We start from the raw sequence: 27,043 nt of genomic DNA, 5'->3' as shown, positions 1-27,043 counted from the left end.
AACTATGAAAAGAAAAGTATTTAATAAGAATATTTCATTCATTCAGATCTAGGATGTGTTATTTATTTTATTTTAGTGTTCCCTTAATTTTTTTGAGCAGTGTATTTTGTAATGCTCGCACACGTACCGCGGTCCGTTTCTAGTGAAAACCACTCAAAAACGAAACTGATAGTAAACGCATTTTATTTGGTTTGAGTTTCACTTTATTGCAGCGATGCGACCAACGACCAACAGCTACTTTTGGTAAATTATACTTTTGGCATACACTTATATTGGTTATAAAAAAAAGTTAAATAGTTAATTGACTTTGTATATAGTAATAGGCTATACTTTACGTAGCAACCCATCCAAACGCGCGCCCAATACAAAGCAGATTTGTCTAAATAGATTATAATTTACTCAGCAGCCGATCCAAACGTGCACCCAAAACAGCGCAGATTGTTACGGTGCATGGCCTTTTCTTGTGAAGCAAGTCTATGTATTTGGGAACATGCAGTGTAACTATTTAGCTTTGCTCTATGTGAAATTGTTTGAGATTACGTTTAATCTATAACTAGATTATAACACAATCAAACTGACATTTATGTTATTGTAAAATGTAGCCTAAACTTGTACAGCTGATGGAAGCAGAGGAAGATGTCCAGAGTGTATTAACACAGGAGACCCATGAGCTGGCAGACATTCTGGGCTATCAAGATGATGCAGTTCTCTCCAAACTCTATAAAATGATGGACAGCAGAGCGCGGGAACGGCTCGTGCGCGCTGCCAGTCACAGAGAACGCATCCTGGAGATGTTGGGTTACTTCAGCACAGCAGACCCTGCTATGTGCCGCCAATTTCTTCAAATGGTCTGCATGCACTGCGACATGCCAATGCGCCTGGAATCTCGGCTGATGTCTGTGACCGGATCTGTGACTAGTGAGTAAGACATTGTGGTGCCTGCCCATACTGACCATCCAGAATATCCACACTATAGCCTAGTTATTCAGTTATGGGGAAGATGTTGATATCAGAGTGGGGTTTCCTTTCCATTTCCATCCCTCAAATGTTGACACCCAACAATAAACAATAAACACCCCACTGACAATGCAGTAACTCTGTGGACAGAGTTAGGCTTAGTTTGAACCCATATTGGAAGTTTGATTTGTTTGACTGTGCAGGTGATCCTTGGCCTACACTGGCAAGAGAGTCCCTTTCCCTCTGTGATCCAGGTAATCAATCCATAATTACGTTTTACTGCAGCAGTTCAGTCAGTTTTTACCCTCTTTTTCCATAATAATTTAAGGGGATATGAAGTGTTTCATTTTTTGTGTAAGATGACACCTCTGTGTGATATTCAGGCAAGAAATGGGTCGAAGGTCCAACAGCAGATAACACACTAAAAACAGCATTAATATAGTTAAATGCGTATGGAAAATAGTGGTTTTGTCTCAGACATAGCTGTTTTTAGATTGGTAATTTAGTCTAGCCAGCTATCTAAACTTGTACTAATGTGTACTAATGGCCAATTCTGATGGGCATGTAGGGCACGTGCCCAGGGAACCTGACCTCCGGGGGGACCCCATTGATTTTGTTAGTAATTTTATTAGCCAAATCTCGCTTAGGGGCCCCCAAAAGGCCCTGGAGAAGGGTGTCTTATGCAATGCTTATGCAATTCTGTTTAACCACTGCGCTTCTTCATATTTTCTTGGGTTTCCCCTATATGTCCATTATTGGGTTCCCTCCATTTTGTTTTCTTCTCAGAAGAAGTAATTGAAAACAACAGCCATACCCTGGTTGATGAGTCTATAGCATCTCAAGGTTGGTGTGTAAAACGCCCACGAATAGGTAAGTACCAGTCTTTTCATGACACCCAATTTTTTGGGGGGCACATCTCAGTAAGATTTCTTACGGAGTTTCAATTTTAAATGACTTTCATACTGTGTGAGCTACCTCTGTAATCTGAAATGTATCTTTGTCTTCACTTTATGAAAGTTGTTTGATTCGAAATTAGTACACAGTCACAAAATATATTTTGTAAACAAAGTCATGAACAGCCTCATAAACATGTAGTCATGTAGCTTTGTTCAGGTCATGAGCATGTTTTGTGTTATTTTATAAGATGTTCTTTGTATGTCCAGACCACGTAGAAAGCTACAAGGCTGCTGTGAGGAGATTTCTACTGCAGAGGTGGGAGAGGGTGATGCAGGGTGTGGTGAAGGAGGTTCGTCTGGAAGAGGCCTGGGTCAGTCTGCGCCACAGAACCCATGTTAGACCCAGAGACAGGGCTGATGGAGCTCTGAGACCCTCAGAGCTTCCACAGGGGGACGAGGAGGGGACTGTGGAAGACAGGGTGACTGTTCACTCCCTCCTGGGTTCGGAAGCCCAGGTCACACTGCTGTTAGGCCAGGCAGGGTCAGGGAAGACACTACTGATGCACTGCCTTGGCCAGAAATGGACACAGGACGCCTCTCCCTCCTTTCACTTACTGATCCTGCTAGAGTTCCGCCAGCTCAACCTCGTGGCTCGGCCACTCTCTCTGAAGGAGCTGCTCTTTCGCTTCTTCCTCCCACCAGAGGGTGGGGAGGAGGAGTGTACCGCTGTACTTGACTTCATCCTTGAAAACCCTGAGAAAATATGCTTGATCTTTGATGGCTACGATGAGTTTCACACTAAAATAACCCACTCAGGGAAACTGAGCAGCTCATTTGACCCACTGTGCCCACTCCCCATGGCAGAGCTGATCTCAGGCCTGTGCAGTCGCAGAATCCTCCCAGGATGCACTCTGTTGATTACCTGTAGGCCTTGGGATGTGACAGACTTGGAGAGCTCTGTGGACTGCATTGGGGAGCTGCTAGGTTTCAACCAGCGCAGTGTGAAAGAATATGCTGAACAGTACTTCCAGGACAAGGGTCTGAATCTGAAGGAGAAGGCAGTGAGTCATCTACTGGCCAACCACCACCTCCTCACCATGTGTTACCTGCCAGCCCTCTGCCATATCTGCTGTGTGTGCCTGGACTACATATTCTCCAGTGGTGGGTCTGAGCTTTTACCCCAGCTTCCAAACACCCTCACCCAGGTCTACCTCCAGATCCTCTGTGCCTTTCTGAGCCGATGCCCAGGGAGCAGCACACCCCTGTTGCAGAGTCACAGGGCAGAGGTCACACTGCTGGGCCGCCTGGCCATGAGGGGCCTGGAGGGGAGCAAGATCGTGTTCTTGTCTGAAGAGGTTCCACCAGACCTGGTGGACTTCGCCACTAAGGCTGGTCTCCTCTCACAGGTGGACCTGACCCATGAGGATGGATCTAAAGGCCAGGGCTACACATTCATGCACCTCACCATGCAAGAGTTTCTGGGCGCGCTACACATCATGACCAGCGACGACATCACAGAGGCCCAGCTCAGGAAGAAGTTCAACCTCAAGACCCGCTGGACCATGAAATCAAACCCCAAGATGGTTTTCACTGACTCCCTCCATCTGTATGTTTGTGGGCTTGCTGCACCAGCCTGCTTCTCTTACCTGCTTCAGCTTGTTCAGGGAGTGGGGGCTGTGGCGTGGGTGAAGAAACGCCTGGCACTAGTTCGCAAGTTGCTCCGAAGCCTGGCAATGAGCACCAACCTGACTGGGCCCAAGGTGGTGGAGCTGTGCCATTGTGTCCAGGAGACCCAGGATGCCCAACTGGCCAGGGAGATGGTGGGGTCGCGACCCTGCTTCGAACTAAGGAACATCACATTGAACCCGGTTGATCTGGATGCCCTGGCCTTTGTCGTCTCTTCTGCTGGAGTGGGCATTGGGTTGGACTTTGGAGCCTGTTCTATGGAGCTGGAGTGTCTCGATATTCTACCCAGCTGCCAGCACATCGACTTTCTAATGTGAGTTCATGACTCATTTATATATTGTGTACTAAACAAGGATAATCCTGCATGAAATTAATTTCCTCTTTTTTTAACCATCCCTCAGTTTTCGAAGCCGTAAGTATGATGACAGATTTGCAGATAAACTTTCTTGCATCCTTCCCAGACTACCAACCCTGAAAAGATTTGAGTGAGTCCTTCACTGAGTCACTCAGTTTTCAAATGATCAACTTTCAACGTTGTTTGTTTGTGTGTGGATGTATACGCGAATTGTCAAAGTGTGACATGAATAATTCTGCTCCTCTTCCCCAGGTTTATCTGTGGTAACCTCACTGATGTGGGAGCTGCCAAACTTGCCAGAGCCCTGGAGAGCTGTCCACAGATCACAGAGCTCAAGTAAATTATTATTTACTTACCGTAACAACCAAAGTTTATTACCACCACTTCAAGATTTTATAAACCCTTTTATCAGGATCTAACCAAACGTGGTTAAAGATACAGTACCTTATTTGCCATGAAAGTACAGTTGGTCTGATTCGGTATCGAACAGGTTTTGCATTGTATAAAGTGATTTGTGTTGTCTGCCTGACAGTTTCAGTGACAACAGCCTGACAGACAAAGGAGTCAGGGAGATCGCTGACATCTTTCCCAAGCTGCCCAGTCTGGCCTCTGTCTCGTGAGTTTATTGTTTCCTTGACTGGATAATTTGCGTTGCATGATCCTAGCCATCTATTTATATTACAAGTGTCTCTTATTTATACATTTCAGCAAGCTTGCACTTTAGTAATGTGGCCTATTGTAACGGTTCTCTTGTGGTGAAGGAGAGTCGGACCAAAATGCAGCGTGTAGATTGCGATCCATGTTTAATCAAACAAATGTAACACGAATACACACAAAACACTACAAAACAATAAACGTAACGAAAACCGAAACAGCCTATACTTGTGTCAACTAACACAGCGACAGGAACAAAGACACTAAGGACAATCACCCACACCAAACTCAAAGAATATGGCTGCCTAAATATGGTTCCCAATCAGAGACAACGATAAACACCTGCCTCTGATTGAGAACCACTTCAGACAGCCATAGACTTATCTAGAACACCCCACTAGCTACAATCCCTCATATATACACACCACATACAAAAACCCATGCCACACCCTGGCCTGACCAAATAAATAAAGATAAACACAAAATACTTTGACCAGGGCGTGACAGAACCCCCCCCCCCTAAGGTGCGGACTCCCGAACGCACCTCAAAACAAATAGGGAGGGTCCGGGTGGGCGTCTGTCCATGGTGGCGGCTCCGGCGCGGGACGTGGACCCCACTCAATTAATGTCTTAGTCCCCTCTCCTCGCGTCCCTGGATAGTCCACCCTCGCCGCCGACCATGGCCTAGTAGTCCTCACCCAGAAACCCACTGGACTGAGGAGCAGATCGGGACTGAGGGGCAGCTCGGGACTGAGGTAGCTCGGGACTGTGGGGAAGCTCAGGAGTGAGAGGAAGCTCAGGAGTGAGAGGAAGCTCAGGCATGTAGATAAATCTACCAGATCCTGGCTGGCTGGTGGTTTCGGCAGATCCCGGCTGACTGGCAGATCCCGGCTGACTGGCAGATCCTGGCTGACTGGCGGATCTGGCGGATCCTGGCCGACTGGCGGATACTGGCCGACTGGCGGATACTGGCCGACTGGCGGATACTGGCCGACTGGCAATTCTGGCAGATCCCGGCTGACTGGCGGATCTGGAAGAGTCTGGTTGACTAGCAGATCTGGAAGAGTCTGGTTGACTAGCAGATCTGGAAGAGTCTGGCTGACTAGCAGACCTGGAAGAGTCTGGCTGACTGGCAGACCTGGAAGAGTCTGGCTGACTGGCAGACCTGGAAGAGTCTGGCTGACTGGCAGATCTGGAAGAGTCTGGCTGACTGGCAGATCTGGAAGAGTCTGGCTGACTGGCAGATCTGGAAGAGTCTGGTTGACTGGCAGATCTGGAAGAGTCTGGTTGACTGGCAGATCTGGAAGAGTCTGGTTGACTGGCAGATCTGGAAGAGTCTGGCTGACTGGCAGATCTGGAAGAGTCTGGCTGACTGGCGGATCTGGAAGAGTCTGGCTGACTGGCGGATCTGGAAGAGTCTGGCTGACTGGCGGATCCTGGCAGACTGAAAGATCTGGCTGCTCCATGCTGACTGGCGGCTCTGGCTGCTCCACGCTGACTGGCGGCTCTGGCTGCTCCATGTAGGCTGACAGCTCTGGCGGCTTCTTACAGACTGGCAGCTCCGGCAGCTCCGTGTAGACTGGCAGCTCCTTGCAGACTGGCAGCTCCTTGCAGACTGGCAGCTCCTTGCAGACTGGCAGCTCCTTGCAGACTGGCAGCTCCTTGCAGACTGGCAGCTCCTTGCAGACTGGCATCTCTGGCTGCTCCATGCAGAGTGACATCTCTGGCTGCTTCATGCAGACTGACAGCTCTGACTGCTCCATGCAGACTGACAACTCTGACTGCTTCATGCAAACTGACAGCTCTGGCTGCTCCATGCAGACTGACAGCTCTGGCTGCTTCATGCAGACTGGCAGCTCTGGCTGCGCTGAACAGGCGGGAGACTCCGGCAGCGCTGTAGAGGAGGAAGGCTCTGGCTGCGCTGAACAGGCGAGAGACTCCTGCAGCGCTGTGTCAGAGGAAGGCTCTGGCTGCGCTGAACAGGCGGGAGACTCCGGCAGCGCTGGAGATGAGGAAAGCTCTAACAGCGTAGATAGGCGGGAGACTCCGGCAGCGCAGGAGAGGAGAAAGGCTCCGACAACGCTGGAGAGGCGAGGCGCACTGTAGGCCTGATGCGTGGTGCTGGTACTGGTGGTACTGGACCGAGGACACGCACAGGAAGCCTGGTGCGGGGAGCTGCTACCGGAGGGCTGGGGTGTGGAGGTGGTACTGGATAGACCGGACCGTGCAGGCGCACGAGCTCTTGAGCACCGAGCCTGCCCAACCTTACCTGGCTCGATGCCCACTCTAGCCCGGCTGAGCCGAGGAGCTGGAATATACCTCACCGGGCTATGCACCCGCACTGGGGACACCGTGCGCACCACTGCATAACACGGTGCCTGCCCGGTCTCTCTAGCCCCCCGGTAAGCACAGGGAGTTTGCGCAGGTCTCCTACCTGGCGTAGCCATACTCCCTGTGAGCCCCCCCCCAATAATTTTTTGGGGCTGACTCCCGGGTTTCCATCCGCTCTGCCGTGCTAGCTCCTCATAATGCCGCCTCTCTGCTTTTGCTGCCTCCAGCTCGGCTTTGGGGCGACAATAATCTCCAGGCTGATCCCAGGGTCCTTTACCGTCCAGTTCCTCCTCCCATGTCCATTTCTCCAGGTGGTGCAACCTCTTCCACTGTAGCTGCTGCTGCTCCTGCTGCTGCTGCCTCTGTTGCCTCTTCTCCTGTTTCACCTTTGGGCGGCTACACTCCCCTGGTTTAGCCCAGGGTCCTCTCCCGTCGAGGATCTCCTCCCATGTCCAGAAATCCTTCTTACGCATCTCCTCTTTGGGCTGCTCCTGCCTGTTGACACGCTGCTTGGTCCGTTTGTGGTGGGTGATTCTGTAACGGTTCTCTTGTGGTGAAGGAGAGTCGGACCAAAATGCAGCGTGTAGATTGCGATCCATGTTTAATCAAACAAACGTAACACGAATACACACAAAACACTACAAAACAATAAACGTAACGAAAACCGAAACAGCCTATACTTGTGTCAACTAACACAGCGACAGGAACAAAGACACTAAGGACAATCACCCACACCAAACTCAAAGAATATGGCTGCCTAAATATGGTTCCCAATCAGAGACAACGATAAACACCTGCCTCTGATTGAGAACCACTTCAGACAGCCATAGACTTATCTAGAACACCCCACTAGCTACAATCCCCCATATATACACACCACATACAAAAACCCATGCCACACCCTGGCCTGACCAAATAAATAAAGATAAACACAAAATACTTTGACCAGGGCGTGACACCTATGTGTTTTGTATGTTTTCAGGTTGGGGAAGAATGGCTGCTCTCTGGAGAGTATCTACATCCTTCTAGAGAAGATCACTTCCAGCCCCTCCATCCAGGGTCTCTATGCTGAGTGAGTTCAAACAATAGACACTTCCAGTGTTTACAAATAGACCCTCCAGTTGTAATCTGCATACTTCAGAAAGTATTCACACCCCTTGACGTTTTCCACATTTTGTTGTTACAAGGTGGGATTAAAAGGGATTTAATTGTGTGAGTTTTTCTGGGTAAGTGTCTAAGAGCTTTGCACACCTGGATTGTAGAACATTTGCACATTATTCTTTTTTAAACTCTTAAAGTTCTGTCAAATTGGTTGTTGATCATTGTTAGACAAGTCTTGCTTTAGATTTTCAAGCCAATTTTAGTCAAAACTGTAACTAGGCCACTCGGCGACATTCAATGTCATCTCGGTAAGCAACTCCAGTATATATATATTTGGCCTTGTGTTTTAGGTTATTGTTCTGCTGAAAGGTGAATTTGTCTCCCAGTGTCTGTTGGAAAGCAGATTTAACCAGGTTTTCCTTTAAGATTTTGCCAGTGCTTAGCTATATTACGTTCCTTTTTATCCTAAAATAAACTCGCTTGCCGATGACAAGCATACCCATAACATGATGCAGCCATTACCATGCTTGAAAATATGAAGAGTGGTACTTTGTGACGTGTTGGACTTTCCCCAAACATAACGCTTTGTATTCAGGACATACATTTTTTTGTTTTGCTTTAGTGCCTTATTGCAAACAGGATGCATGTTTTTTAATATTTTTATTCTGCTCAAGTTTTCTTCTTTTCACTCTGTCATTTAGGTTAATATTGTGGAATAACTGCAATGTTTTTGATCCTATAAGGGCACAAGGTGAGACCCAAATGCAGACACAGGAGGCAGATGGTTGAGCTCCGATATTTATTACACCAAAAGGGGTAGGCAAAAGGCAGGTCGGGGACAGGCGAGAGTTCATAAACAAGGTCAGAGTCCAAACAGTACCAGGGGATAGACAGACTCGAGGTCAGGACAGGCAGGGGTTCAGTGAACAGGTCCAAGTCCAAACAGTACAAGGGGATAGGCAGGCTCGAGGTCAGAACAGCCAGAGTGGTCAGGCAGGCGGATTCAGCGTCAGGACAGGCAAGGGTCAAAACCAGGAGGGCTAGGAAAAAACAACTGGGAAAAATAGGAGCTAGGAGAAATGCTGGTTGACCTGGCAAAACAAGACGAACTGGCACAGAGAGACAGGAAACACAGATAAATACACCGGGGTCTAATGGGGAAAACAGTAGACACATGGAGGTGGGTGGAGACGATCACCAAGACAGGTGAAACAGATCAGGGTGTGACAAATCCATACAAATGTTTTTCCTATCACAGCCATTAAGCTCTGTAACTGTTTTAAAGTCACCATTGGCCTCATGGTTAAATCCCTGAGCGGTTTCCTTCCTTTCCTGCAACTGAGTTAGGAAGGACGCCTGCATCTTTGTAGTGACTGGGTGTATTGAGACACCATCCAAAGTGTAATTAAAAAACTTCACCATTATTTTTACCTATCTACCAATAGGTGCCCTTCTTTGCGAGGCATTGGAAAACCTCCCTGGTCTTTGTGGTTGAATCTGTGTATGAAATTCACTGCTCTACTTAGGGACCGAACAGATATTTATATGTGTGGGGTACAGAGATGAGGTAGTGATTCAAAAATCATTTTAAACACTATTATTGCACACCTAGTGAGTCCATGCAACTTTACTCCTGAACTTATTTAGGCTTACCATAACAAAGGGGTTGAATACTTATTGACTCAAGACATTTCAGCTTTTCATTTCATATTAATTTGTAAACATTTTTAAAAGAATCATTCCACTTTGGCATTATGGGCTATTGTGTGTAGGTCAGTGAAACACAATCTCAATTAAATATATTTTTAACTTAGGCTGTAACACAAGAAAATGTGGAAAAGGTCAAGGGTGTGAATACTTTCTGAAGACACTGTAACTGAAAAAACAAATACTGGGGATGTAAACTACGTTTTTCTCTCTCTTTGCAGGGGAATGAAGGACGTCAGTGTCCTATTTGTCCCAAGCGTAGACATGAAATGGTGAGTTTCAATTAGTTTTAATGAGGTGAAATAAAAGAATATGCAACTTTCATTTATTTTTTGGTGTTTGGTGTACCAACAGGCCCATGAAAATCAAGCTCATGTTTCATAGCTCTTTGAGAAAATGTTGCTTTTATTTCATTGTTTTTCTATGCTACATTTATGGAAATCTGTACTGTATCAATCAACCTGACCCCTTTTCTCTGCCTTTCTAATTGTCTCAAGTTCTAAGGATAAAACTGGACTGACTGTCAGGTATGATATTCTGAATGTTGTTCTTATACAGAACCCAGGCTTTTATAAATGTATATTTCAATTGAGCTTCTGAATTCCTTGAGTAACATTGCTGTTGTTTTTTTTTCCTGTCTCTTTTATGTGTCATCCAGCCTGTTGAACTGCAGATTCACTACTGACCAAATGAACAGACTGTGTCAGTTGCTAGCGAGATGTCCTGGTCTCTCTGTCCTGGAGTAAGTGAATATGTACCCAGTGTCCTTGAACAAGTCAGATCAGACTGTGGGTAAAGACATAAAATAAATTAAGACAATCTGACTTTCTGTTTGGCTTTATGTTGTAACCCCTGCAGTCTCTCAGGAGGTGACATCAAGGCTGATACTCTCAAGGCCCTGACTGACTCTCTACAGGAGCTGAACATCTCCAAACAGATTGTGTAAGACTGATCATTCATTTCAAGTGTTCGACTTTTGATAAAGTCATGATCTTGTGCCTGTCCTATATTTTATATATATATATATATATATATATATATATATATGAACCCAGTCATTTAGCCTAATACGGTTATTGGTTGTGTCTTTACAGTCTGAATGAGATTCCCATATCTGTTGATGGGTTGATGGTTCTGACCAGTTTCCTGTCTGTATGTCCTGATGTGGTTCAAGTGGACATCAGGTATGTTGTGCATAACACCCCTTCATTTCTTAGATCGACCGAATATAGACTGCATCCCTTTTCTTGTGTGTAAACTACAACCACACTAAAACCAGCACATTACCTCATCACTTCCTGGTGGCGTCACACTTCAGAGGGTGTCTCTGTCAAGTGGCTTGTGATAGGCCCAAACCAGACGTTATAAACAAGCAATCAATTACGATACTGTGGTGCCTTTTATAATGTACAACTTCGATGATCATGATTTTTTAGAATGCTCTGAAAATGTTACCTTAACACCGACTGATGTGCATTTCCCCCATGTTTCCTCATAACAGCCTGCAGGACCCTGTGCGTGTGTCTATACTTTTTGCTGGGGGGATAGAGAAACAACATCCTGAGATGTCTAAGAAACTTCGGTATGTACAATATAGAAATTGTTATATACTGTATTCACTGTGTATAACAATATGGATAATGGTTATAAAGTTATACGATATTGTCTCTTCTTTTCATCCTCGTTTCTCATTAACCCCTCTGTGTACAGTCTGATTGGCTGTGCTCTTCTTCCCCCTCACTTGGACCATCTGTGTGAGAATCTGACGGACTGCTCTGCTCTGACTCTGCTGGAGTAAGTGCTCTGAGTTGTGAAAAGAGAGTTAGTGTGGTTGTGAAAAGTTTCTCTGTTTGTGTCTGTTTACCCCCACCTGTTCTTTGCCTTTCTCAGTATTTCCAACAATTCTCTGGGAAACAAAGGTCTAAAGAAGTTGTTAGACCTCTTACCTCAGCTTAGCAACATCCAGGAAATCAAGTAAGAATTTCTTAGAACTTACCTTTCCTCCCTTTCGTTTGCTTTAGCTTTTTTTGTTCAAAACTATTTCTGGCCATAAAACCAGTGCTTGTACCCTCTATTTGGTGTAGTGTCAGTGAGAATGCAGTTAGCATGGAAGGGGTGGTGCTGCTAGCTGACACGCTCTGCTCACACAGGAACATGAGCGAAGTGAATGTCAGGTATTCACTTCCCCTATTTCTCTTTCTTACTTTCTCTCTCTTTATCTATTTATCTACAGTATATATCTCTGTGTCTATCTACCCACTGGGCGCACACAGGTTGAATCAACGTTGTTTCCACATCATTTTAATGAAATTACGTTGAACCAATGTGGAATAGACATTGAATTGACATCTGTTCCCAGTCGATATATATCTATACATCAATCAATCAATCTACAGTGGGGCAAAAAAATATTTAGTCAGCCACCAATTGTGCAATTTCTCCCACTTAAAAATATGAGAGAGGCCTGTAATTGTCATCATAGGTACACTTCAACTATGACAGACAAAATGAGAAGAAAAAGAATCCAGAAAATCACATTGTAGGATTTTTAATGAATTTATTTCCAAATTATGGTGGAAAATAAGTATTTGGTCAATAACAAAAGTTTATCTCAATACTTTGTTATATACCCTTTGTTTGCAATGACAGAGGTCAAACATTTTCTGTAAGTCTTCACAAGGTTTTCACACACTGTTGCTGGTATTTTGGCCCATTCCTCCATGCAGATCTCCTCTAGAGCAATGATGTTTTGGGGCTGTTGCTGGGCAACACAGACTTTCAAATCCCTCCAAAGATTTTCTATGGGGTTGAGATCTGGAGACTGGCTAGGCCACTCCAGGACATTGAAATGCTTCTTACGAAGCCACTCCTTAGTTGCCCGGGCGGTGTGTTTGGGATCATTGTCATGCTGAAAGACCCAGCCACGTTTCATCTTCAATGCCCTTGCTGATGGAAGGAGGTTTTCACTCAAAATCTCACGATACATGGCCCCATTCATTCTTTCCTTTACGCGGATCAGTCGTCCTGGTCCCTTTGCAGAAAAACAGCCCCAAAGCATGATGTTTCCACCCCCATGCTTCACAGTAGGTACGGTGTTCTTTGGATGCAACTCAGCATTCTTTGTCCTCCAAACACGACGAGTTGGGTTTTTACCAAAAAGTTATATTTTGGTTTCATCTGACCATATGACATTCTCCCAATCTTCTTCTGGATCATCCAAATGCTCTCTAGCAAATTTCAGACGGGCCTGGACATGTACTGGCTTAAGCAGGGGGACACGTCTGGCACTGCAGGATTTGAGTCCCTGGCGGCGTAGTGTGTTACTGATGGTAGGCTTTGTTACTTTGGTCCCAGCTCTCTGCAGGTCATTCACTAGGTCCCCCGGTGGTTCTGGGATTTTTGCTCACTGTTCTTGGTCTGTTCTTTGGTCTTGGCCATAGTGGAGTTTGGAGTGTGACTGTCTGAGGTTGTGGACAGGTGTCTTTTATACTGATAATAAGTTCAAACAGGTGCCATTAATACAGGTAACGAGTGGAGGACAGAGGAGCCTCTTAAAGAAGAAGTTACAGGTCTGTGAGAGCCAGAAATCTTGCTTGTTTGTAGGTGACCAAATACTTATTTTCCACCATAATTTGCAAATAAATTCATTAAATATCCTACAATGTGATTTTCTGGATTTTTTTTCTCAATTTGTCTGTCATAGTTGAAGTGTACCTATGATGAAAATTACAGGCCTCTCTCATCTTTATAAGTGGGAGAACTTGCACAATTGGTGGCTGACTAAATACTTTTTTGCCCCACTGTATCTACAGTATATATCTATCTATAGTATATATCTATCTATCTATCTACAGTATATATCTTGTATGTCTGTCTGTCTGTGTCTCTCTATCTGTCTATATCCTTATCCTCTCTCTTGTGTAAAATGGGCATGGTAAAAAGTTATTGAAATCATATTATGTTTGATTAGTTTTTCTTTTTATACAAATGTTAAATTTATCAGTCATGGGGGGAAGAAGCTGTTCCTGAAATTCCATTCCAGTAAAAGGTAATAAAGTTGTTTCTGTCACTATACCAATTCTGTATCTCATTTGGATGGTGTAGTCCAACAACTCACTGAATCACTTTCATTTTAGAATACAATCAGAAGCACTCAGGACCTCACCAGATATGGAACAGGATAAGAAACTCAGGTAGGACACTAAAGTTTTAGACAGAAGTCTTAACATGCAAATTACTTTCTGAATTGCTGTTGTCCATTTAATATCCCATTCACTTTACCCTGCAATATAATCCCAAGCTTGTGTTTTTTTTTAGTCTAACTCACAGTGATATCCAGCCCACTGACATGACCAGGCTGTGTAGAAGACTGGTACAGTGTCCCGGCCTACTGAAGCTAGAGTGAGTTCTTATTTTACCTCTAATTATGTCTATGTTCTGTCTCTGTCTTTCATGGTTAACTGTAATATACTGTATTGTGCAATATCTATGTATAATATCTAGTATAGTTTCTATGTTCTACTCCCTCCCTCTTCTTAGTGTGTTACATGTATGATATTTTCCTCCTTCTCAATCCTCTAAAACCATTCTGCCGGTCTGTTGTTTCAGTTTCTCCCATGGATCCCTGAAGGACGATGCCATTGAAAATCTATTGAATATCCTGCCTAAGATGACATCTCTTCAGCTGCTCAAGTGAGAATTCTTCACCCTGATCAGTAATGATAATCTCAGGGCCACAACACCAGTAAGGTGTTAATTTCTCGTCATTCTCTTCCGCCCCTCTTCCCTGCCTCCCCACAGTATGAGCCATGTCCAGATGTCTACGGACGGAGTGTTGTTATTGGTCAGATCTCTGATAGACTGTCAGCGTGTCAGAGCTGTGGAACTCAGGTATGTACGGCTCATCATTCATTCATGTGGTTCATACATTTGGGTTTATATGCACAGTATGAACTGTGTTTATGTAAATTACCTTACATTTTGATGTACTTCTAAGGCCCCAAGGAGAAGCGTTCATCAAGTTTGTCAACGTGAAAGCAGAACAAGCAACTTGCAGGTGAATGCGGTTTATCTGCTCATACTGTTCCCATGTATAGAAATGTTATATTACATTACAGAAATAAGGGTTTAGGTTAATTAAGCTGCATTTAATCAGTCACATATAGTTATTCTTCTCTCTAACCTGGTTAAACCCTGACCTCATGTCTGTCTGTCTATCTCTCTGCCACCTCTGCAGACTCACCCAGTACACACTGAGCAGTGGGGATATGGAGAAACTCTCTGGGATCCTGGAGCAGTGTCCTCATTTGTCTGACCTGGAGTGAGTGTCCCTGTCCCTTTCCCTAATATACATCCCTGTCCCTGGGTCACTGCACAAATTTTTTGCAAAAATAGCCGTGCTTATAAATGATGTACTCGCAACTACTGCACTGTATTCCCATAAATACCTTACACTACTAGAGTGTATGCCTCAACCAATGGTCAAACTGTGTTTTCCCTCACTGAACATTTTAGGGTGTATTTTGTGGCTGTTTTTCAACCAACCTTTCTCATAATGGATAATAACCCATTATTTTCAATGGTGCAGTTTATCCAGTAACCTCCTGAGAGACGAGGGAGTGAAGAGCTTTGTGGATTCTCTGCCAAGGCTGCGGATTGCCAGCTCAGTGAAGTAAGACTCATTGCAACACCCTTCCTTCCTTCAGTCCATACAGTGAACTCCATTACCACTAGTGCTGGTCTGCCTCCCTGAGTGCTAGCAGATGCACCTGTTCTAACTTTATGGAGGTTAGTTGTGCTTGCTTGTACAGCTGTATGTGTTTCTCTCTGCAGTCTTAATGATAACAGACTGACCCAGATGGGGGCGCTCTACCTGGTGAACACAGTGATGACCTTTGAGAAGGTGGCTGCAATTGAAGTCAGGTAAAATTCTATTCAACAATACTATGTTGGCAAACTGAACATTTACTTGTCTAGATCCCCATATATATAATATGAAAGTCTGTGTCACTTTTTATGTCTGTCTGTAGTTTGGGAACTGAGGAGAGGTCGCTCATCCGCTTTGAACAGGACAGTGACTGTGGCAAAACTCTGAGGTAGGACAACAAGTCTACTACTTTCTACTCATAAAATCAGTTAAAGCAGTCACAGAAACACCATAGTGTAAACTCATTTAGCTAGTGGAACAGGAAGCATTGTTTATTTTGCTGCCAGAAAAATAAAACTCAAATCGAAACTGAAAGGATTGCTTGTATAAATGATATCAAACCTCTTCCGTATGACTCATGGGCATGACCTCTATCTCTTCAGTCTTTCACCTTCTCATTCTCTCTCTACTTCATGTTTCCTGGACCCTGCAGTCTGAGAGAGTGTCATTTTGGGGCTGACCATCTGCAGAGACTAGCAGAGATTCTGACACGCTGTGCTGCTCAGTTGGTCAAGCTGAGGTGAGAATGGGACTGGGAGAATTGCTTTACCCAAGGTTATTATAGTAAATGAAATCGAAAACAAATCATGAACAAACTATTTAGTAAACTGAAATGAAATAATTAACAAATCGGTTTGAATAAATAAAACTATACTGAAGCTATTACATTTGACTCCAAAATGAACTAAAATAGAAACATCATGAATTATGCTCAGTTTTATTTTTTCTTCAACTTTGGGCAAAACAATCTAATGAGGTTTTCAAGACCTTGGTGGGTTTTTGCAACCAGGAGGTAAATGCAAAGAGGAGATAGCAATGTTTCAAATAGGCCTAGCTTGTGAATCACAATCACTAGCTAACACTAGCTAACAGGGGAAAAAAGTGGCTAGTTAGCTAATTTGATTCTTCTAACATGTACTACTAAAGTTAAAAAGCATTGTATTGGTGTAAACATCGGCGAGAGAGTTTCCGTCCAACATATTTTTTACTCCAGTATTCCAGTAATCCAAGTCACATTGATATTGACTTTAATTTAAACCTAACCTAACCTATGACCTTACCCATCACCTTATGTATTAGCCTACTGCCCTCCAGTTGCAAGAGGTAAAATCCTAAACCCCACCGCATAAAATTACACAACACAAATGGCTCCAAGCCTCCCACACATGCTTTCTGTCCTTAACATAATAACTAAAACTAATTAATATAAAAATGAAATATAACTATAACTAAATAAAAAATAGCAAATTAGGTCTGAAAATGACCTAAAACTAAACTGAATTTCAAATAATAATTGAAAAACCAATAGAAATGAACTCAAATTAAAAAACACAAAACTATAATAACCTTGGCTTGACCTTAGCGATAATTAACCTGCAGCTCGTCAAATTTGATACCACTGAAATTGACAAAATTGCAGAAGTGCAGTGTCTGACAATATGAGGAGAGGATAATGTGATTCTGGGTAATGATGCAGGGTGAGGAACAGTGTTTTCTGTCTTGTATGTAGGTTATCCTGTAACACCCTGCAGAGAGAAGGCCTACTGGCTCTGCAGAACAGCCTGACAACCCTGTCCTCATTACGCACCCTGGAGTGAGCCACACAAATGTACAGTTGAAGTCGGAAGTTTACATACACTTAGGTTGGAGTCATTAAAACTTGTTTTTCAATCACTCCACAAATTGTTAACAAACTATAGTTTTGGCAATTCGGTTAGGACATCTACTTCTTGTGCATGACACAAGTAATTTTTCCAACAAAAATTTACAGACCGATTATTTCACTTAAAATTCATCTTACATACACTAAGTTGACTGTGCCTTTAAACAACTTGGAAAATTCCAGAAAATGATGTCATGACTTTAGAAGCTTCTGATAGGGTAATTGACATAATTTGAGTCATTTGGAGGTGTACCTGTGGATGTATTAATCAAATTTCAAATCAAATTTATTTATATAGCCCTTCGTACATCAGCTGATATCTCAAAGTGCTGTACAGAAACCCAGCCTTAAACCCCAAACAGCAAGCAATGCAGGTGTAGAAGCATGGTGGCTAGGAAAAACTCCCTAGAAAGGCCAAAACCTAGGAAGAAACCTAGAGAGGAACCAGGCTATGTGGGGTGGCCAGTCCTCTTCTGGCTGTGCCGGATGGAGATTATAACAGAACATGGCCAAGATGTTCAAATGTTCATAAATGACCAGCATGGTCGTATAATAATAAGGCAGAACAGTTGAAACTGGAGCAGCAGCACGGTCAGGTGGACTGGGGACAGCAAGGAGTCATCATGTCAGGTAGTCCTGGGGCATGGTCCTAGGGCTCAGGTCAGTTGAAACTGGAGCAGCAGCACGGTCAGGTGGACTGGGGACAGCAAGGAGTCATCATGTCAGGTAGTCCTGGGGCATGGTCCTAGGGCTCAGGTCAGTTGAAACTGGAGCAGCAGCACGGTCAGGTGGACTGGGGACAGCAAGGAGTCATCATGTCAGGTAGTCCTGGGGCATGGTCCTAGGGCTCAGGTCCTCCGAGAGCGAGAGAGAAAGAGAGAATTAGAGAACGCACACTTAGATTCACACAGGACACCGAATAGGACAGGAGAGGTACTCCAGATATAACAAACTGACCCTAGCCCCCCGACACATAAACTACTGCAGCATAAATACTGGAGGCTGAGACAGGATGGGTCAGGAGACACTGTGGCCCCATCCGAGGACACCCTCGGACAGGGCCAAACAGGAAGGATATAACCCCACCCACTTTGCCAGAGCACAGCCCCCACACCACTAGAGGTATATCTTCAACCACCAACTTACCATCCTGAGACAAGGCTGAGTATAGCCCACAAAGATCTCCGCCATGGCACAACCCAAGGGGGGGCGCCAACCCAGACAGGATGACCACATCAGTGAATCAACCCACTCAGGTGACGCACCCCTTCCAGGGACGGCATGAGAGAGCCCCAGTAAGCCAGTGACTCAGCCCCTGTAATAGGGTTAGAGGCAGAGAATCCCAGTGGAAAGAGGGGAACCGGCCAGGCAGAGACAGCAAGGGCGGTTCGTTGCTCCAGAGCCTTTCCGTTCACCTTCCCACTCCTGGGCCAGACTACACTCAATCATACGACCCACTGAAGAGATGAGTCTTCAGTAAAGACTTAAAGGTTGAGACCGAGTTTGCGTCTCTGACATGGGTAGGCAGACCGTTCCATAAAAATGTAGCTCTATAGGAGAAAGCCCTGCCTTCAGCTGTTTGCTTAGAAATTCTAGGGACAATTAGGAGGCCTGCGTCTTGTGACCGTAGCGTACGTGTAGGTATGTACGGCAGGACCAAATCAGAGAGATAGGTAGGAGCAAGCCCATGTAATGCTTTGTAGGTTAGCAGTAAAACCTTGAAATTAGCCCTTGCTTTGACAGGAAGCCAGTGTAGAGAGGCTAGCACTGGAGTAATATGATAAAAAATTTTGGTTCTAGTCAGGATTCTAGCAGCCGTATTTAGCACCAACTGAAGTTTATTTAGTGCTTTATCCGGGTAGCCGGAAAGTAGAGCATTGCAGTAGTCTAACCTAGAAGTGACAAAAGCATGGATTAATTTTTCTGCATCATTTTTGGACAGAAAGTTTCTGATTTTTGCAATGTTACGTAGATGGAAAAAAGCTGTCCTTGAAATGGTCTTGATATGTTCTTTAAAAGAGAGATCAGGGTCCAGAGTAACGCCGAGGTCCTTCACAGTTTTATTTGAGACGACTGTACAACCATTAAGATTAATTGTCAGATTCAACAGAAGATCTCTTTGTTTCTTGGGACCTAGAACAAGCATCTCTGTTTTGTCCAAGTTTAAAAGTAGAAAGTTTGCAGCCATCCACTTCCTTATGTCTGAAACACATGCTTCTAGCAAGGGTAATTTTGGGGCTTCACCATGTTTCATTGAAATGTACAGCTGTGTGTCATCCGCATAGCAGTGAAAGTTAACATTATGTTTTCGAATAACGTCCCCAAGAGGTAAAATATATATTGAAAACAATAGTGGTCCCAAAACGGAACCTTGAGGAACACCGAAATTTACAGTTGATTTGTCAGAGGACAAACCATTCACAGAGACAAACTGATATCTTTCCGACAGATAAGATCTAAACCAGGCCAGAACTTGTCCGTGTAGACCAATTTGGGTTTCCAATCTCTCCAAAAGAATGTGGTGATCTATGGTATCAAAAGCAGCACTAAGGTCTAGGAGCACGAGGACAGATGCAGAGCCTCAGTCCGATGCCATTAAAATGTAATTTACCACCTTCACAAGTGCCGTCTCAGTGCTATGATGGGGTCTAAAACCAGACTGAAGCATTTCGTATACATTGTTTGTCTTCAGGAAGGCAGTAAGTTGCTGCGCAACAGCCTTTTCTAAAATTTTTGAGAGGAATGGAAGATTCGATATAGGCCGATTAGTTTTTTATATTTTCTGGGTCAAGGTTTGGCTTTTTCAAGAGAGGCTTTATTACTGCCACTTTTAGTGAGTTTGGTACACATCCGGTGGATAGAGAGCCGTTTATTATGTTCAACATAGGAGGGCCAAGCACAGGAAGCAGCTCTTTCAGTAGTTTAGTTGGAATAGGGTCCAGTATGCAGCTTGAAGGTTTAGAGGCCATGATTATTTTCATCATTGTGTCAAGAGATATAGTACTAAAACACTTGAGCGTCTCTCTTGATCCTAGGTCCTGGGAGAGTTGTGCAGACTCAGGACAACTGAGCTTTGAAGGAATACGCAGATTTAAAGAGCAGTCCGTAATTTGCTTTCTAATAATCATAATCTTTTCCTCAAAGAAGTTCATGAATTTATCACTGCTAAAGTGAAAGTCATCCTCTCTTGGGGAATGCTGCTTTTTAGTTAGCTTTGCGACAGTATCAAAAAGGAATTTCGGATTGTTCTTATTTTCCTCAATTAAGTTAGAAAAATAGGATGATCGAGCAGCAGTAAGGGCTCTACGGTACTGCACGGTACTGTCTTTCCAAGCTAGTCGGAAGACTTCCAGTTTGGTGTGGCGCCATTTCCGTTCCAATTTTCTGGAAGCTTGCTTCAGAGCTCGGGTATTTTCTGTGTACCAGGGAGCTAGTTTCTTATGAGAAATGTTTTTAGTTTTTAGTGGTGCAACTGCATCTAGGGTATTGCGCAAGGTTAAATTGAGTTCCTCAGTTAGGTGGTTAACTGATTTTTGTCCTCTGGCGTCCTTGGGTAGACAGAGGGAATCTGGAAGGACATCAAGGAATCTTTGTGTTGTCTATTACAAGGCCGCCCTTCAAACTCAGTGCCTCTTTGCTTGACATGATGGGAAAATCAAATAGAAATCAGCCAAGACCTCAGTGTAGCCCTCCACAAGTCTGGTTCATCCTTGGAAGCATTTTCTAAATGCCCTTATGGTACCACGTTCATCTGTACAAACAATTCTACGCAAGTATAAACACCATGGGACCACGCAGCCGTCATACCGCTCAGGAAGGAGACACGTTCTGTCTCCTAGAGATGAACGTACTTTGGTGCAAAAAGTGCAAATCAATCCCAGAACAACAGCAAAGGACCTTGTGAAGATGCTGGAGAACCAGATACAAAAATATCTATATCCACAGTAAAACAAGTCCTATATTGACTTAACCTGAAAGGCTGCTCAGCAAGGAAGAAGCCGCTGCTCCAAACCCGCCATAAAAAAAAGTCAGACTACAGTTTGCAACTGCACATGGGGACAAAAATCGCACTTTTTGAACATAATGACCATTGTTATGTTTGGAGGAAAAAGGGGGAGGCTTGCAAGCCGAAGAGCACCATCCCAACCGTGAAGCACGAGGGTGGGGGTGCTTTGCTGCAGGAGGGTCTGGTGCACTTCACAAAATAGATGTCATCATGAGGATGGACGATTATGTGGATATATTGAAGCAACATCTCAAGTCTTCAGTCAGGAAATTAAAGCTTGGTCGCAAATGGGTCTTCCAGATGGACAATGACCCCAAGCATACTTCCAAAGTTGTGGCAAAATGGCTTGAGGACAACAAAGTCAAGGTATTGGAATGGCCATCACAAAGCCCTGACCTCAATCCTATAGAACATTTGTGGGCAGAACTGAAAAAGCGTGTGTGAGCAAGGAGTCCTACAAACCTGACTCAGTTACACCAGCTCTGTCAGGAGGAATGGGCCAAAATTCACCCAACTTATTGTGGGAAGCTTGTGGAAGGCTACCTGAAATGTTTGACCCAAGTTAAACAATTTAAAGGCATTGCTACCAAATACTAATTGAGTGTATGTTAACTTCTGACACACTGGGAATGTGATGAAAAAAATGAAAGCTGAAATAAATAAGTCTCTCTACTATTATTCTGACATTTCACATTCTTAAAATAAAGTGGTGATCCTAACTGACCTAAAACAGGGAATTTTTACTCTGATTAAAATGTCAGGAATTGTGAAAAACTGAGTTGAAATGTATTTGGCTAAGGTGTATGTAACCTTCCGACTTCAACTGTACACACCAAGTTATTGAATGCAAAATGAGTGCCTTTTTTACTCTGATTTACTTAAGGATAAGAAACAACGGACTGAGTGTTCAGGTGATTGAAGACTTGGTGAAGCAGCTGAGGTGTGGTCACATCCAACGCTATATCAGGTGAGGAGGAGGATATGGGAATGGCATGTGGTGTCTGTGTATTTGTGTGTGGGATTTCTTGCATGAGTGTGTAATGCCTCGGAGTTAAGTCTCTGTATTAATTTCCCATCAGTATTGAGGAGCCATGGATCACAGCAGAAGCAGCTGTAAACCTGCTCTCCTGCTGCTTGAACCTGAACCCCAACATACACACCATCGGGTGAGAATTCATTGTTTTTATTTGACCTTTATTTAACTAGGCATGCCAGTTAAGAACAAATTGTTATTTACAATGGTGGCCTACTCCGTCCAAACCCGGACGACGCTGGGCCAATTGTGCTCCACCCTATGGGACTCCCAATCACAGCCGGATGAGATGCAGCCTGGATTCGAACCAGGGACTGCAGTGACGCCTCTTCCACTGAGATGCAGTGATTTAGAGCGCTCCGCCAATCGCTGCGCCAACCAACGTTGGCATTCGGGCATTCATGTTGGCATTAGGTCATGTTTAAGTATAGGAAAATAGAACATGACATGCATAATGGATGTGTGAACTTGTTTTGCAGGGTCAATAATTCCACTGTACACATTACTTTGGAAGAATGCCAAAATCCCACTGCTACCAGGTAAAGCTGAAAGACAATTACGTTGTCTATTTCCAAAATATTTTTTTTAGATGCGAACATAAAGATAACACACACTTTCCGTTTTGACTGAGCTGCCTTTATTTGAGTTTCAGTGGTGGCACTTCTACAGACATGTCTGGCTCTCTGTCTACTGTGGCTATAAGGTGAAAGCATCTTCCTCTATTATTCCTACATCAACAGGAATGTGTATGAGCTGGCTCAGAACTGGTTACTGCATTTGAGCTCTCCCTATCATATGCTCCTGCCTCTTGTGTCTTTCAGCCTGGTAGACTGTGCAGTGCAAGGGCACCACCTAGTGTCTCTGCAGACTGTGTTCCAGAGGTGTGTTCTGCTACAGGAACTAGAGTAAGTATCTGTGAGAAACAGACCTGGCACTACTTCGGACGTAGTGAAAATGATTCTAATTTAGTTTTAAGTTATACATATTTCTTATTTTCCTCTTTAGTTTGTCATACAACAGCATTGGTAGAGTGGGAGCAGAGTTCCTCTGCTCTGTCCTACCATCCTTAGCTAGTCTGAGGAAACTCAGGTAAGGCTGAAGTTGTGGATTTTGAGGGTTGGAAAGGCTTTACAGGGTTTTGATGACCGAGGATGACTATCTTAGGCTACACATAAAAAACATGTATTTTATTTTTTCCTAGTCTTGAAACAAAAGAAACCTCTGAAGATGTGGTATTGCTCCTTGCCGAGGGGTTGTTGCAGGCTAAAAGCATTGAGAGCTTGAAGTAAGTGATTGTCATTCATCCCCTATGCCTACTTTTTATTTTTCGTTCCTGGCCCTGACCTGTCACCACTCTCTCCTGTCTCCCTCAGTTTGTCTGGTCATATGATTACTGACAGAGAAGCTGTAGCTCTGACCAGAGCACTCCAAAACCTTCCTCATCTCAGAACAATCAAGTAAGAACTCTTGTATTCTTGTATTCAACCACCTGGCCAGTGATACAACAATACTAATGCTGTGCCCTCTGTCCCCTAGTCTGTCCCTCTGCTATGGTTGGACACCAGCAGGGGCCTTGGAGCTGGTGAGAGGGCTGGGACAGTGCCTCTCTCTGGAAGGGATCAGGTAAATTATTATTATTGTTGTTATTATTATTATTATTATTATTATTAAGGGCATGAGTTAAATATCTGTATCCTATCCACAGCCTTGACTCTGTACAGCTGGATGAGGAGAGCACAGTGTGCCTGGCCGAAGGTCTCCATGCTATGACCTCCTTGAAGAGGCTGAAGTGAGTAGAGCTTCCTGACTGAGAATGTAGTGGGCTTTGCTGTGCCTGAGACAGATTTGGTGTAGAGTGTTATCTTTACCAATGATATGTGATCCGTCCCGTAGTCTGAATAATAAAGTTACCATGGTGACTGGATCCCCATGGGTGGGGGCCACTCTGGTCCTGCTGGCCTCCCTGGAGGGGCTCAGAGGGATGGAGGAGCTTGAGTGAGTAGAACCACGATAACACAAATGTCAAGTAGTATCTGACTTCTGCATGGACTAGACATCACGTTTGATGTGGTATTGTCAATGTGTGTCTGGCCTGCAGGTTGGAGGGGATGAGGATTTCAGATAATGGAGTGGAGGAGCTTATCAAACACCTGCCCACCTGGACAGGCCTGAGGAAGATCAGGTAGGGATTATTGGACTGGAGGAATGGATGGGGAATGGCCCTGGACAAAAAATAGACTGCATCATTAATGTGTCAAATGAAGCTAAGATATGCATCAGGAATCTGTCACATGACCTGATCTTAGAACGTGTCAAAGTGTCAGCTAATATTCCAATGGGCTTCAACATTGGTGTGTGTGGGATTTAGGCAGACAGTTGTAGATGTATCATCAGAAAGGTATAAAGCTGGTTCAAAGTGCTGATTTATTTGTTATTGCAACGTCATTATATAATTATGTTTTCTCCATCACAAACTCCAGCTTATTCTACTTCCTGAACTGTTGCAGAGGAAACATACTGCTGTAACACTATGAGATATGATATGAAATGGACACATTTTCCTCTCAATGATTAGAAGATGGAGAATGTTGGTCCTTATCTCTATAGACTATATAAAACACACCACCAGCCTCTTTCCTTTTTTGTGTCTCAGCCTGTCAGGGAACTGCATCAGTGACCAAGCAGGAGAGAGGCTGGTCCAGGCCCTGACAACCTGCACAGCACTGGAGGAGCTCAAGTAAGGCCAAGCCCGAACTATCAATCCAAAGTGCCCTATTTCCACTGGGCTTTCACAATGACCAAAATAACATTTTGAATTTTGACTGCAAACAATGCACCGTCTGACCTATGACTTTATATCCCAGTCTGTCAAGGAATAATCTCAGCCTTGCCAGTGCTGCCAAGATGGGACAAGTTCTTCCCACTCTCACTCACTTCAGGGTTCTAGAGTAAGTCTATTACCACCAGTTTTTGTGTGTGGTTTGGGTCATGTTACATGTATTTATTGATTCTATGCCATGTAACTGCAACCCTAACCCTTGTTTATGTTCATGGTTGTGATTTTGTGAAAAGTCTCTCAGAGAACGAGATTGGTACAAAAGGATCTGTCAGTATCTCCAAAGCCTTGATCTCCATGAAGTATTTGACAAAGATACAGTAAGATATATATCTATGTGTAATCTGCTATAATAGATACTGTGTATTCCCTGCCCAAGAGACAAGCTTTTAATGTATTTAATGTACTAGTTGTCTTCCAGCTTGACCTCCATAGGGACTTCAGAGCTTGCTGGTCTGGCTGACAGCCTGGCTCACTGTGTCTGTGCAGAGGATGTCAGGTAAGGGAAATCCAGACAGCACAGAGCAATATTCATCATGATCCGAATATTCACGACTGATTTGACCATGTTTCCTCGCTCCCTTTTTCACTCCCTGTCCATTTTGTCAGTTTTGCGTGGAATGATTGTGGAGATGATGTCGCAGTGAAGCTTGCCGAGGTTTTACCACAATGCCAGAAGCTAAGGAGACTTGAGTGAGTGCTAAGTGTACGCTTTTACATTGACATGTTTTAAAAGGATTTTATAATCAGATGTGTTTTTTTATGTCTTTGATTTTAGTCTAGAGTCTAACAGTATCAGCACTATTGGAGCAGAGGCACTTGCCAGAAGCTTACAGTCTTGTCCATCAGTTGAAGTGATCAGGTAAACATCTTGGAAGTTTTTTGTTGGTAAACTGTCAATTGTATAAATGTATTATACTGACTATTAATTTGGATACTGCCTTTATTGTGTGCAATGCCATTTTTACAAATGTCCTCTCCCTGTGTTTGACCAGACTGTGGAGGAATTTTATTTCTACCAGTGATGCCCAGAAACTGAGACAGAAGGAGAAGAGGCTCAACTTCTCCTCCACATAGTCTAAAATCTAATCTCACTCATTCAGTGTGTCAGCAGAACAGTAAACTTGCACTTTTATTTTGGTTTTATGCACTTAAAGTTGATTTTGTTTACATGTCATCAAATTCAAACAAACAATAATATCATCCAGGAGGAGGAGGAACAGTGAACCTTTATTCCAACCCTGGTAAGAGGATATAAGAGACAAATCTCCCTTTATACATCTTCCTTCCTCTTCCTGGACAATCAGCTCATAGTCTCTTTCCACTCTCGTATTTATTTCTGGATTGATTTTGAAGCAGGAATTTATTGACTGTTTGTGTTTTACTAAAAACAAATGTCCACCTCAAGGTAGAAAGCGTGAGCAAATGACAAACTAATAACTCAAGTTTATGCTTCAGGTGTTCCCGCTCTCTATCTTGGTTTGTAAAACTTGAACTATTTATGTGATGTTGATCTCTCCCTATATGTTAACTAAGCATTGAGGTAGAGTTGAAATATTGTTTTTCTGATGGAAACCACTGCTTGGTGTGATTTATTTCTTACACTTTAGTTCTCTTGCACTGCTGGATTCTAATGTCACTGCTCATGTTTCACTGTTATGTTATGAGATGTATTTCTGCTCATCTGCTAATTTATTTCTTATTCCTCACACTTGTTTTTGTAATGTTCATGTTTTAATCTCACGTGCACTTTGGTCTAATAAAAGTGTGAGACGTCTTTTTCATATTCCATGTAAATTGTGATTTTCTTTATCTGAACATACCTCTAGATGGCAATACACAACAGGAGGTTATATTGTGCATCAGTAGGGGAAATAAACTGGGTGCCTTCA

General features: G+C 43.8%; 1 protein-coding gene across 4 annotated transcripts; it reads left to right on the top strand.

Annotated features, from left to right (window-relative positions):
• Positions 1-137: 137 nt before the first annotated feature.
• nlrc5 (NLR family, CARD domain containing 5) lies at positions 138-27,043 on the top strand. 4 transcript variants are annotated; one of them, XM_024379369.2, is made up of 48 exons: positions 138-243; positions 603-918; positions 1,161-1,211; positions 1,744-1,827; positions 2,121-3,852; positions 3,941-4,024; positions 4,147-4,230; positions 4,427-4,510; positions 7,862-7,951; positions 9,909-9,959; positions 10,185-10,214; positions 10,346-10,429; positions 10,546-10,629; positions 10,782-10,871; positions 11,189-11,269; positions 11,398-11,481; positions 11,578-11,661; positions 11,772-11,861; positions 13,691-13,735; positions 13,824-13,880; positions 14,005-14,088; positions 14,296-14,379; positions 14,488-14,577; positions 14,684-14,743; positions 14,924-15,007; positions 15,275-15,358; positions 15,520-15,609; positions 15,717-15,782; positions 16,047-16,133; positions 22,166-22,249; positions 22,362-22,448; positions 22,795-22,854; positions 22,968-23,018; positions 23,137-23,220; positions 23,321-23,404; positions 23,517-23,600; positions 23,689-23,772; positions 23,852-23,938; positions 24,021-24,104; positions 24,209-24,310; positions 24,414-24,497; positions 24,969-25,052; positions 25,180-25,263; positions 25,388-25,471; positions 25,573-25,650; positions 25,761-25,844; positions 25,930-26,013; positions 26,147-27,043. In XM_024379369.2, the coding sequence occupies exons 2-48, from the start codon at positions 621-623 to the stop codon at positions 26,226-26,228; spliced, it is 5,571 nt and encodes a 1,856-aa protein (XP_024235137.1). In that variant the 5' UTR covers positions 138-243; positions 603-620; the 3' UTR covers positions 26,229-27,043. The 4 variants fall into 4 exon arrangements, 3 of the variants coding, with proteins under 3 accessions (XP_024235137.1, XP_024235138.1, XP_042157438.1); XM_024379370.1 differs by having other exon boundaries at positions 161-243; positions 618-918; XM_042301504.1 differs by lacking the exons at positions 138-243; positions 23,321-23,404 and having other exon boundaries at positions 604-918.

This window comes from Oncorhynchus tshawytscha, linkage group LG19 (assembly GCF_018296145.1).
Source record: "Oncorhynchus tshawytscha isolate Ot180627B linkage group LG19, Otsh_v2.0, whole genome shotgun sequence".
NCBI lineage: Eukaryota > Metazoa > Chordata > Actinopteri > Salmoniformes > Salmonidae > Oncorhynchus > Oncorhynchus tshawytscha.
The sequence above is the reverse complement of the archived record's forward strand: the minus strand, read 5'-3'. Positions and strand labels throughout refer to the sequence as shown.

Coding starts and splice junctions, on each gene's coding strand:
- nlrc5 (XM_024379369.2), top strand. CDS start 621: ATGGAAGCAGAGGAAGATGTCCAGAGTGTATTAACACAGGAGACCCAT. Junction 4,231..4,426: donor CCACAGATCACAGAGCTCAA/GTAAATTATTAT, acceptor TCTGCCTGACAG/TTTCAGTGACAACAGCCTGA. Junction 25,053..25,179: donor ACAGCACTGGAGGAGCTCAA/GTAAGGCCAAGC, acceptor TTTATATCCCAG/TCTGTCAAGGAATAATCTCA.